This window comes from Sardina pilchardus, chromosome 15 (genome assembly GCF_963854185.1).
Source record: "Sardina pilchardus chromosome 15, fSarPil1.1, whole genome shotgun sequence".
NCBI classification, from domain to species: domain Eukaryota; kingdom Metazoa; phylum Chordata; class Actinopteri; order Clupeiformes; family Clupeidae; genus Sardina; species Sardina pilchardus.
In genome coordinates, this window is record NC_085008.1 from 22,752,671 (window position 1) to 22,766,369 (window position 13,699).

At 43.2% G+C, this 13,699-nt stretch overlaps 2 protein-coding genes across 2 annotated transcripts in view; one reads left to right on the forward strand and one right to left on the reverse strand.

Moving 5' to 3' along the window:
- Positions 1–107: 107 nt before the first annotated feature.
- tmem165 (transmembrane protein 165) lies at positions 108–7,873 on the forward strand. The gene is made up of 6 exons (XM_062555394.1): positions 108–434; positions 1,529–1,754; positions 3,238–3,413; positions 4,224–4,403; positions 5,801–5,906; positions 6,243–7,873. The coding sequence occupies exons 1-6, from the start codon at positions 297–299 to the stop codon at positions 6,317–6,319; spliced, it is 903 nt and encodes a 300-aa protein (XP_062411378.1). The 5' UTR covers positions 108–296; the 3' UTR covers positions 6,320–7,873.
- Positions 7,874–12,339: 4,466 nt separating this feature from the next.
- Positions 12,340–13,699, reverse strand: part of clocka (clock circadian regulator a) — a gene marked incomplete in the record, with an annotated part of 51,395 nt that continues 50,035 nt past the window's right edge. Inside the window, 1 exon segment of the mRNA XM_062555395.1 lies at positions 12,340–13,699. This exon segment is cut by the window's right edge and continues 1,087 nt beyond it.

Genomic DNA, 13,699 nt, shown 5'->3' on the forward strand with positions numbered 1-13,699 from the left:
AATGTCCAATAACCACAATGTATTGATGTGACGTCAGAGCTATATGTACACGTCTTGAACTCAGAAATCCAATTATATCACGCGTTAGCGAAACACTACCGCCCTCTCATAGGGGTAGCAAGTTCGTGGCCAGACCAAAACCTCCATAGTAAACTTAGGGAAATGGAGAAGTAATGGCGAACTACCATGTAGCTTGTTGACGATCGGGAATAAGTCGAAAGAACAACTACACTCATTTATGTGCGGGTGTTCTTTTATTAATCGTTTACCTTAAGCACTGCTACGTTGTTTTGAAGATGGCTCTTAGTGCCGCTGGTTGGCATGGTGCGTCCAGTTTGATCTGCGTCCTACTGCCTCTCACAGTCGCGTTGTTTTCGGTCGGAGTTGTTGGGATTCAAGAGGAGAAACCCGCACAGGAACAACTGCCTGTGGAGGTAATACGGTTGACGTTTATCATGAAGAACAATTCGCTGGCCAGATGCCAAACGTTTTTAACCAATACAGGCCATGAATGAGAGCTATATTATGCACTGGTGGCTAGCCAGCTAAAGTTAGCTAAAAGATAATGGTCCCTTGATCATCACCTGGCTAGCTAGCGACAACTAGCTGTTAGCTTGCTGCGCTCTTGTTGAACATCAGCAAACTGGTTTGCATGAGCTCGGTGTGACATTTAAGTTGTAACAGGTTTAAAGGACATCAAGTGGAATCGTCTTCAGGGTTAGGTCAGCCAGGAGCTAGATAACCATAACATTGGAGTTGTGCTAAGAATAAGTAGCCAGTGACATTGTGTTGATTGCAACCTTAGTCGACAGTTAACATTAATATTAGGCCTTTGGATCTACACATTTCTACAGTTTAGAGGCTAGGACCTCAATCCCGAATCTTGATACAAGTTAGTTGAAGTAAATACATGAGTGCTGTCCGTAGTAAGGTGTATGTGTAGAATATGACACGCATTGGAATGCTAACGTTACATTGGATGTCCACGTTGCTTCCTGGTTATAGGCGGCAATGAACTCGCAAAACTGGAACAGAATACATTTTTGTTATTATGAACGGTAATTAAAATGGCCAATGCCTCTCAGTGAAGAAATGTAAAAAAAGACATTCTACCGGCCTCGGACAACTGATAACCTTATGAAGTTTATACCGGTATCTGTCATTCGCATGCTGATATTGTGTGAGAAATATCAGGCAACACGTTCGTTCCCATGTTCTCTCTTGCCTGCCATACTTACTGCCGCTTCTTTGCTTTGTTGCCTAGTCAATGGCACTACACTTAAACATTTAAATGCCCAATTTGGCCATTGATGATCACCTTTGTACTGCTCCTTGTTTCGCTTAACTTGTATGCTCTCCCTTTTGAGCTCTTATAGCCTGCCTTTTTATTGTTACAGTCATTGTTTTACACCCTTGAAGTAATTTGAGAGCAGGTTGAAAAATGCACACACCCAGACACATTGACAATGTCAGTGTCATCTCACACACACACCCATAACTGGTTGGTTGTTTCTTCTCTGTTTTGCAGAAAGCTCCTACAGGTCGACCCAATGGCCCAGTGGTCAGTCCCGACGACCCCAGCAAGGGCGACCTGGGCTTCATCCATGCCTTTGTGGCGTCCATCTCGGTCATCATCGTCTCCGAGCTGGGAGACAAGACCTTCTTCATCGCCGCCATCATGGCCATGCGCTATAACCGCCTCACAGTCCTGGTGGGGGCCATGTTGGCTCTGGGACTCATGACCTGCCTGTCAGGTGAGTGTCGTCTCTTGGACGGAGCTTGGCTCAGTTTTTGTTTCATTCTTACTGACACAGAGCTCCGTTTCCTGTCTTTTGGCAGGAGATGGTATTAACTTAACATTTAACACTGACAATTGGCACCTTGCACAAATCGGATCATAATGCTGTTATAAAGTGATAAGGAAGTTGTCTTGGCAGATGGTGTGCGGTCATCTGTGCAGGAGTGTTGTGTTGGAAAAGCGGCAGTACAGTCTTTGTATTATGGGGCAGGTTTTTGTCCAACCTTCTGAGACCATTTTTAGAAATGGCTGTGTTTGTGAGGCAAACCTCTGGTGACCTGACAGGATACAGCCAGCGTTTCCAGTACAGTACAGTAGCCATCCATAAAGGATGGCAAATATCAGAGGATGTGCCCTGTGTCATGTCCAGAGATGACCCTTCCTACTCAAATATTTGAAAACATCCCAGTCATGGTCGTCCAGTCAAGCCGAACCCAGTCAACCTTGTGATCTTGTTGTCACACTTGTCCGTGTCACGCTTGAATTGGATATGCTCATTTAAGAATATTCTATCTTTAAGATTTGCTTACCATAAAATGTAGTCTACTTCTGTTGGTTCTTGTTAGTAAATAATTAGTTATTTATGACCACGCTTTTCCAATGTGATCAAAGCTTTTTGGCGGCACTAATAATAGAATACATTTCAAAGTTAATTTTGCTGCTACCAATTTTAGAATCTGCTACAGAGGTATGAGTATACTACAGCTCCCTTATCTCTCTTGGTATATTTGCATTAGGTAGATAATAATCTCGGTTGTATGAGGCAGGGTCATGTTGGTCTGCCATCAGCTTTGTTTACATGCCCTGTAGAAGGCAATTATAGCTGCAACGCATAGGCCCATGCTGTTAGTTGTCATGTTTAATTAAAGGCTTTTTTATGAATATATATTTTCTAAACAGAGTGCCTTTGTTACTTTCCTTTTTAAAAGTTGTTTACATATTTTTCTTTGGACTCCTTAATCACACAGATTGGTAATCTATTGATGACAACAGTGTTTAAACTTGTGATAGAAGGCCTATGTATTCTCTTGGGGCTCTCCTTTAGACTATGGGTTATTTTTTGAGGTTGCATGTTTAGCGACACTTCCTGTTAGTAGAGAGATGTGTGAAAGATTAGTTGGTGATTGCGAGAAATTGTTTCACACTCTTCTTGCTTCAGTATGTTTGTCACATATGACATTGTTTTGTTGTTGTTGTTGTTGTTTTGTTTAAATGGGGGATTGGGGATGAGAATTGTCTTGGTGAAAGTTTGTGTGTGTGTTGCATGCAACATTGTGCTTGAAGCCTCCTTTAATAAGTCCTCTAACAAGGCCTTGAACACATCCCCCTCATTTTCTTCTACACACACACGCACACACACACTCACACACACACACTCACTCACTCCACCCTTGTTGTGTTCTTCATCACTGACGCCTCTATGCCTGGTGTCCCCGCAGTGCTGTTTGGCTACGCCACCACGGTCATCCCACGCATCTACACCTACTACGTGTCGACGGCGCTCTTCGCCATCTTTGGGGTGCGCATGCTGCGCGAGGGCCTGCGCATGAGCCCCGACGAGGGCCAGGAGGAGCTGGAGGAGGTGCAGGCCGAGATCAAGAAGAAGGACGAGGAGGTGAGGTCACTTCCTCGTTTAGAGGCAACTGCCGCCAGCTAGTCCATTTCCTCCTGGAAGTTCTAATCACTTGATAATTTGCCTCTTTACCAACTCTTGTCTCTTAACTGGTCTCTTAACTGACTGCTAATCTTCCTCTGATAAGGCCAATAACTTTTGTGTTGTCAGTGGTTGAGTGGTTAAATGTATACAAACATATAATTAGATAAAAAGGAGCTGAGACTGAGAAACTTTGTATATAGTGTACATGAATAATGAGGGACACATGAGGGACATAATTATGAGTTCTTACTGCACCTTTAATGTCCCTCAGTTGTGCAGACGCTAATATCATGTTGATGCCATGTTTTGCATGTTTGGATGTAACAAAGTATTCAACAAAGCTCTCTTACACACACCACACATATTTGCATAGTGCCCCCCCCCCCAACACACACACACACACACACACACACGCACCACACACAAACACAGACTTCTACACAAACTGCAGCTATGCATCACCTCATGTTGCTAAAAATGCACAATACGTTCCCTTTACTTGTGCTAATACATGCTGCCTACCCCACTGATCAGTGCATCCGTATACTCACACAGACTCCCAACATCAGGGGACGGGTATTCCAAGTAATAATGCCATAGGGCTCTTGTTGTTGGAGGTTAACTGATAACTGTTAACTGACCTACAGTAGGTTTGTCACTAAACCACATACTTGACCCCCCTGTGGGCTTATTCTTACTATTGTACCTGAAATAAAAGAAATGCTTCAGTTGGTATCTCATCACTGATTGGCTACCTCCTCCCCTCAGCTGCAGCGCTCCAAGCTGGTCAACGGGGCGCCGGACGTGGAGACGGGCTCGACGGCCGCCCCCCAGAGGGGCTGGAGGGGCATCATCTCGCCCATCTTCATGCAGGCCTTCACCCTCACCTTCCTGGCCGAGTGGGGCGACCGCTCGCAGCTCACCACCATCGTCCTGGCTGCCCGAGAGGTGAGACTGAAGCATCAGGGCTCCACTGTTACACTAGTAGAAGGGCTCCACTGGTAGAGGGGCTCCACTGGTAGAAGGGCTCCACTGTTACACTTGTACAGAGGGCTCCACTAGTAGAAGGGTTCCATTGGTAGAGGGGCTCCACTGGTACAAGGGCTCCACTGTTCCACTGGTAGAAGGGCTCTACTGCTCCACTGGTACAAGGGCTCCACTGGTAGAGTGGTTCCATTGGTACACTGGTAGAAGGGCTCTACTGCTCCACTGGTAGAAGGGTTCCACTGGTAGAAGGGCTCCACTAGTAGAAGGGCTCCACTAGTAGAAGGGCTCCACTAGTAGAAGGGCTCCACTGTTACACTGGTAGAGGGGTTCCACTGGTACAAGGGCTCCACTGGTAGAGGGGTTCCATTGGTAGAAGGGATCCACTGCTCCACTAGTAGAGGGGCTCCACTTGGTAGAAGGGCTCCACTGGTGGAAAGGTTTTGTAGGGGCCAGTGTCCACCAATCACGTTTTTTTGCGCTGACAGCACCCCCAACTTCATTTTCAGAGCGCTTCAGTGAGGTGTTTACGGTTGTTGGGTTACGAGGTTTTTATTAATTGAAGAGCCCAGTGCTGTTCTAAAAGTTGAACAGATTTCAACTTTCACCACTCTGAGCGATGCAGAGGGGGGGAAAAGGTCAGCGCTGAGGGCTTTTTTTTTTCGCCAAGGGGGCGCTTAGTGCTGTAAACGCTGAACATAGGATCCAAAAGATTTGTATAGAAATTAGCGACCGTCGGCACAAAAAGACGTGATTGGTGGACACAGGCCCTAAAGGCGTCTATGCAAAAGAAATGGAAATGTAACGCTAAACAGGCATTCTCTTTTTAGCGTTACATGAGATAGAGGAAGAAGATCTGCACAATGTGTGAGCTCCAAAAATATACTTTATTTATCTCCAAGGACCAGACTTAATAATATAATTGTATATCATTTTATTCATCAAGTTCATTCTTAACAGTGCTAACTAAAATGTATATGAACAAACTGACATAAAAAGTACTATTTCCTTAATGCGTTGCTTCATAGTTTGCCTCACAGTTTTATTGTAATTTCCTGCTGAGCTGAGGATGGTTCCTGTAATATTTGTTTTCTGTAAGTTCTCTATAGTTGGCAGGTTTTTCAGCCCACACTGCAGTATTCACTGGGCTGGTATTCTTGTGGAGTGTGCAGAATGCTCTGTTATGTCTGTCGTCTCTCTCCCTTGGCGACAGTGGAATTTTCACTAAGGATTTGCGTGCCCTTGAATTCTCCATGCTGATTAAGGAGACCTAATAGGCCAGAGGGGTCCTTAGCGAGAGGATCGTAACATATTTGCCTGACTTATATTGCCTGACCTTTATGTGATGTTCCGTCTCCCAGGATCCTTTTGGAGTCGCTGTGGGCGGGACTCTGGGCCACTGCCTTTGCACGGGGCTCGCCGTGATTGGGGGACGGATGGTCGCTCAGAAAATCTCTGTCAGAACTGGTGAGATTTATAGCGCGCATTCATCAAACGCAAATCAAATGAATCAGTGCATACTTCTTGTTTATCCTGTATTGTCAGTGTTTCCCCTACAATGTGTTCAGCAGCGGTGCAGCGCCCGTGTTGGCTTTTCTAGCGCCACTGCAAAAATCTTCACACGTCACGACAATTAGGCCTACTTGCACTCTGTAAAAGCACAACAGCCAGCATCGTTGAAATTGTTTTAAGTGCAACAATTTGTGGGGCCCCTAGCACCGCTGCTGGATACGATTCTAGGGGAAACACTGATTGTAATGAGGCACTGTACTGATGGTATGTGTTTGCATTTCCCATCCACAGTTACAATCATCGGAGGGATCGTCTTCCTCGCCTTCGCCTTCTCGGCCCTCTTCATAAGACCTGATGCTGGGTTCTGATTGGAGCGCGGGGTAGTGGGTTCCTCTTGTAAATAACTCTTCGACTCTACAGCGTTCCTATGGAGATGGGATGTACTCCTGAACTGTGTGTATGCGTGTGTGCGTGTGTGTGTTTTAAGTATGACTGGGTGTGCAGAGAACATTAAGATGTGTAGGAGTGTTGTGTGTGTGTATGTGTATGTGTAAAGTGAGTGTGTGTGTGTGCGTGTGCATGTGTAAAGTGAGATGTGTGTATGTATAAAGTGAGGTGTGTGTGTGTTTGAGCTTGTGTCTTAATGAGCCGTGTGGCTCTGAAACTCTGAATGCTACTGCCCTCTTTGGCGGGCACCCAACGGTACTCTACTCAACATCCTCTCTCCAGCCCCCAGCCTCCTTTTGCATTCAGACTGCAGTCCTGTCTCCATAGAACACGGTGGTTCTCGTACAACAAGTGATCGTACAACATCAGAACCAATCGTAGTCTTTCATTTCAACCTCCATGTCACCACCCTCCTCACACACACACACGCACACGCACACACACACACACACACACCCTCCGTCCCTAGTGACACTATGTGAGCCCAGAGACTGAACTGAAAGAGTTCTCTGCAGCCGTTACTGTTGGTCTCCATTTTGAAGTGTATGAGATCCAGTGTCCCTGTGGCTCTCTGGCCGAGCCCCCTGGCCTGTGCTCTGGACGCCACTTCAGTGCTACCTGCCATTTTAAAACACCTGCGCCGCTGCAGTAATGCCTCCAGACCTGGCTGGGGCCGGCTTTTTGTCCTTGTGTCTCCAACATGGCCGCCAAGCGCAGTCCAAATGTGTACACCCTTAACTCGACTGGCACGACTGTAATGTCATTGTCGTTTTTTTTTTTTCTATAAGGTGATGGATGCTTGCACACTAATATTCAACATTTAGACTGCCTTGTTCTGGTGAAATCTATCTACATTCCTGTACTGTTACACAAGTGTGATTCAGAGACACATTCAGTTGAAAGTACTGTCGTGTGAAAATCCTTTCTGTCGGTCGTCAGAATACTCTTAAGCGGCTGGGGCTGGGGCGGAGGGCAGTTGCGGGGTGTAGTTGTTGGGGACAACGATGTTTTCTTTGGGCCAGTTCTTCAATCATGTCTCCTACACACCTACTATATACACACCTACTGCCAGCAAAGCAAGAGGACAACCTAAGTTGAGAGAGTAAAGAGTGGTTGGCAAACCGTGTCGACCAGTAAGTGAAATACCATAACCCCGTGAGTGATTTTATTTATTTATATCCTCCCATGAGCACAGATGTGATGAGATTAAAATCGTTTTTGGGTGAATGTGCCCTTTGAATACGTTGGTCTGTGGTTTTTGTTTGTTATTTTTTATTTTACAGAAATGTACTGTAGATGTTGGGAAGAGGATGTTCTTTTTTTTGTAGACTTTTTCAGGACGATTGGACAAACTTGTGTCAATATTTGACAGGGCGTGTCCCACTTTGAAGGTGACAGGTGTGCTTTTGAACAGATGAAGTTTGATTTTAAGACTCTAAACCCCTGTAAATAGTCAATAAAGCCTGTCAGTCTCAGCCATGTGTCCTCTGTGTGCTTTGTCAGGATCTACTCTTTGGACCAATCGTTGTACAAATCAATGAAGTGTCCCTCCCACTCTATTCTCAGGATCTACTCTGTAGGCCAATCAGTGTGCACGCCAGCATGATGATGAGCGTGTCTTGAGGACTGTTAGTGCTTTCATGTTAAAGCAAAGATCCTTAAAAGCAAGATACGTCGTCGTAGTTCATGTCTATGGGTGCAAAACGGGGATCACTTCCTCTGCATAAAGGGGGTGTGTCATGCGTGTCATGTCCATAGACTTCAATAGACCTCTGAAGTTCGCCTACAAATAGGATCCAAAGCTGCCATCTTTGCCCATATAAGGAGTTCCGGGTGTTAATTGAAGCTAACTGCCTATGGCAAGTTGCATTGTAAGTTAGCTCTGGGGTAGCAAAGATCAAAGTGTGCCATCTTCACCTACCGAAGATCACAGTATCCACTTGAAGGCAGAGGACAACGTCCTCAAAAACAAAACGTCTGCATTTCCAATTTCTTCGTCCCCATGAGAGTTGAACAGGTGCGAAAATTCAAAATCCCCATGTTATTTTCCCATAGAAAAAATCTCAAGATACCGGATCTCCTTATATGGGCAAAGATGGTGGCTTTTTTGTAGGCGAACTTCAGAGGTCTATGGAACAGCTCAGCATAAAGGGGGATTTTGCTCCCCCTCCCTCTTGCGATTCGGGTTCCAGGAAGTGGCTTCTCATTAAGTATCTTGCTCCGCCCTTAATGATCTTTGGTTAAAGTTGATTGAGGCTAATAATAAGCACAAATAAGTACTAAAGAGTGTGTGATCTTGAAACAAATTAATGAATTACCGAAATACATGTATTTTGTTTATCAAGATACTAAGTGCACTTACCGGAGACAGTTAATAGAGGGGTTTCAGTAAGTATTGGCTTATATCTCCAATACCAGCTAAGTGGTATATCATATTGAAAGGAATTTTGCAATATACTACAGAATTAAACTAGGAACTAACAATATGACAGACATCAGGGGCGCTTGCAGGAATGAATGCAGATGGTGCGCACTACCATCTACAACTATGTTTTCTTCACAAAACATAGTTAATAGCCTTCTGTCATGCAGTTAATGGGATGCTGTGCAGAGTTGGGAAGTTATGGTAGGCCAATTTGGTGTGAATACACACACACACACAAGGGAAATTCTTTCGTTGATAGCCTGATGGTACACACGGTGCCTTACGCCTGCAGGCATGCCTGACAGACATGATGATGGGCAACTACTTGTACTTGTGTATCAAACTTCACAGCCAGACTTTTTTCAATATAGGTTTATTTTTCAAAACTGAATATGGGGGGGGCAAACAGCATCGTTTGCTTAAAAAGGATCCATAATGGGTGTTTTTGTTAATTATGTAAGAATGGCCTGGCTCCTGAAATGAACCAGATGCAGCACACTCCTATACAGTGATAATACAACACCGTTTGGTAAGTAGACAAAAAAAAAAAAAAAAACGCCTTCGATTTGAATTGATTTCGCCACCCTGGTCTTTATTATTGTCACTTTTTAATCAAGGTAGGCAACAAACTGAAAAAAAGATGACTAACTACGGTGCTACTTAAAATGTTTGTTTTTATTTATGTTTTTTTTTTATGTGCACTGACCAGATCAATTTCATGAGCCAAACACAAGTGTTCTGCAAAGAACGTCACACATACGAAGATTAAATGATAGCAAGATAGAGAACACTGATAGACATTCAGAACTTCTACTGCGTACATCAGAACTACAGAACAGTTAAACATGATTTACCATCTCCTCCGAATGGGCTTTCCATCAGAATATTACAAAACAAAAAAAAAAAAAAAAAAAATGAACAAATTCGTTTGGGTTTTTTTTCTAGGCTTGTTCTCCATCTTCTTAACATCTCTTTGGATAGAAAATACTTGCCATCATTTCTTTTGTCATCACCTGACCAAAGGGGGGAAAGTGTTGTATGTGAGCATTTCACAAATGAAGGGATATCTGGTTTCTGGTGATTTAAAAAAAAAAATAATAATAAAATATAGAAGTGGCTGCTTTGAGAGGAACGTGCAAGTTTACAGGTACATCTCACTGATGGGTATAGTCAAAGCAGTCAACAAGTGGCTGCATGAAACAAACACTATAAAGAAGAGTAGACAGTATCCCAGTGTCCAAATAAACAAGAGAGAACGGCAAAAGCAGGAATCTCACACAAAAATCACCAGTGTGACTGGACTAATGGGGTAGTGATGACTCGAGCATTCATGTAAGTGAACACAGGGTGGCGCTCTTTTTTGCTTTTTATTTTTTTGCAAAGAGATGATGAATCTCCATTTAATGCAGCATTATAGGCAGCATTGACCAAACTGAAAATGTACCACCCACTCAGCTTGCCATGAGTACATAGACATGAGGCCATTATAACAAATCAAACACATGAATGAAATGACATTCTGGAAAGGTCTGAGAAAGATCTGAGAAAACCAGTATGTTAAAACTCTTGGAGATGTGAACAATAACAGTGGGGGGTTTTAAAAGAGGGATCAGACTCAAAGTGTGATTTGCTTTGATAAGGGCATTTCTGATACACCTATGCATATACTCAGAACACAGACCTCACCAGCCACCTTTCAACTACACAAACACTTCAAAACAGCCACTTCCTGAATTGAACTGCATTGTGGGCAAACAATTAAAGCCAGTTCTCCAGTGTGTCACAGTTTGTTTTAGTCCTCAATGTATAGTCACTCTATAGGGTTGAGTTCTTTAAGGTCCCTTTCTGTAAAAACATATACAGCTCTATACTACATTTAAAACTCTCTATATCCATATATCCATCAGCATGGCTTGGCCATAGAAAAATAACGCTTTTTTTTCTCGATAATTTGTAATATGTCTGTTACTTAAATATATTATATTAGGTTTTCAGCAGCTAAAATGCATTCATGCTAACCATTTGCTGTAAAGCTATGTAATACTGCATTACATTCATTCAAGCTAATACCTGACCTAGCTCAGGTCTGAGCTCAAATTCATAACCACAGTTGGGGAATAACATAGGTCCAAATCTGAAAGGTTTGACAATTCCTTTTGAACACAAATGTTCTAATTTGGAATATAAAAAAAATATCCTTAAAATCAAAAATGCTAGCTGAAGTAGTGTCCCATCTTACCCCCAACAGAGGGGCTTGCCACACAAATTACTGCTGACTAAACATTGGGCTTCAGTTATAACCAAAACCTTGATTCAGCATCATCACTGCATTTACATGCTATACATCTCTGGCAGGACATCTTAGCATTATGGCACGGTTTCCTGTACATACATTTAGTCTAGTCCTAGACAAAGCTTTTTTCTTCTGTACAGAGATCTCCATTGAAGTTCTCTTTCAGTCTAGGACTAGGCTTAATCTATGTATGGAAAATAAGCCCTATATATGTGGTTTTAGCTTTCCAACAAAAAGACCAAATCGCTCTCTCTGTCGAAACTACACAAAGAGAGACAGCCTGCCTTCTGCACGAAGTACTGCATCCGGAACCTTGATTGGGTGAGGCTAATGTTGTAACATCCTACTGCAAGAATGACTCAAGAGGACACATACACCCCTCTTGTGAGCATCATACACATTCAAACGGTTAAGATACTGCGTTTCACATGGACTCAGATATGGATAACAAAACAATCAGTCCACTCCAAGTGTCCCGAGGACCCACATGATCACTTCACTGTAAATCTCTGCAAGCCACAGACTTGAGCCAACCTAGACAGTGTAACGGTTCTTTCACTCCCGACCCCTGATTGTCATTTAACTACAAAGGGCTTCAACAGACACAAAATGTAGGGCTACACTCAGCATTGAGGACTACCACCTGACCCAAGGGTAAATCATAAGAGAGAGGAAGAGGAGGGGCTGCGAGGTTATAGGAGCGGAGCGCCTCTTCCTCCATCATCGCAACATGGTTACCTTGGCGACTGAACACGCACAAAAAAAATAAACAACCCAGAAACAAGGTCACTTAAACGACCCAGAGGCTGTTTCTGCGGGTAGCTCATTCTGCTCCCCGTGACTCATGCGACACAGCGACAGATTAAAACGCCTGCTGCTCCGAGGCATCACAACGGCCCGCGATTACTATGTGAGGCATCTTCTCTTGTCTCGCCGAGACGGTGCGGGGGAAACTAGAGAGACAAATGAATTTGGTCAGGAGATCTACAGTACAGCATTGTAGTGTAATGGGAGATAAATCTACTGCCTAGCTTATTCTGGTCTCCGATAAGGACACTGTATATTGTCGAAAGAGAAGAGCAAGGCTATAGGTTTATTGCACGTTAATCAGAGGATCCAAAAGGAAATGTTCTAGTGAGGGCGGTGTGGGGGGGGGGGGGGGGGGGGGGGGGTACATCATGAAATAGAGGACGCAAAAACTTTTAAAGCTTTTGTTATTCCAATAATATAAGTGCTATACCTTCATGACCATAAGTCAAAGGAGTCATTTAATGTCTCCTTACTTGAGCACCTCCAATAAGGAAGCAGGAGGGCCAACATTAAAGCCACCCTTGCCTATTTGCGAGGACTCGATTTAGCACTGTCCCGCAAGAGTGGTGCTTGGAACGACAACACAGATTAAAAGAAAATTCAGAAGATATTCTGGCGCTATTAGAACTCTGCTATTGTGGGCTAGTCGCATCAGGCCACACACGCCTGGGAGTCAGATCGGGACTACATTACTAAGAATATACTGTGCAAAGCCACACATGGACGTGTGCTGAATTATTACTGTAAATGAGGTTTGGTTTGGTAAGGTAGATATTGTTGTCGAGTACTTGCAGCTACACTTAAGTACATAATAATAATAATAATAATCTCTACAAGCTGCTGTGTAGCGGTGTGAAATCATAAGGTCTGTATTAAGGTGTTTTGTCTTTTCTTTTTTTTTTTAAATCCCTAACTTACAACAGTCATGCCTTGGCACTATTGTATCGATCATGAAGATCACGCACTCATTCTTTCCAAAAACCATTGTGACTTCGGCAAACTCCTGTAAACATTCAGATGAGGTCTGCACTGCAGAGACCTAACGCCATCTGCACTAACCTGATCATCTAGTGTGAATGTTAACAGAAACTGTATGGTGGCAATTCAACACCATATAATGCATTAAGCTATCCATGAACACACACACACACACACACACACACAATCACACAATATGCGCAGTCAAATACAAACACAAAAACACATGCGCGCACACACGCACACACACACTCACTCACTCCATGAAACATTGCCACCTGATCAGTATCTGTATATACTAATTAAAATGTTGAATAATATATCTGTACTATATAAACCAAAGCCATATATATTTACTTTTAAAAATCTGTTCCATTTCCATTAAAAAAAACTCAACAGTACTAATAAATTATGTGTTTGAGGACAAAACAAACTGTGACACAATCTGTAAAACCGGCAGTGCCTGCTTTGCAGACACATACACACTAATTCACACACACACACACACACACACACACACACACATACACACTCACATACACTCACGCATACACACACACAACCCACAAGGAAAAGCAAGTCTGTGAACAATATCAGCCATTAAGCGTGTTAAGTTCTCTTTTTTTCTTTGAATACTAGAAAAAAAGTATATTCAAAGCTACAAATAACAGACTAGGCTTTTCATTTCATGCATTATATAAAATATTAGTTTCTCTGTCCTTTTATCCATATATTTACAGATTATTTTACAGGTGTTCTGTACAATAAAAGTTCAATCCACATGACATTCTTAAA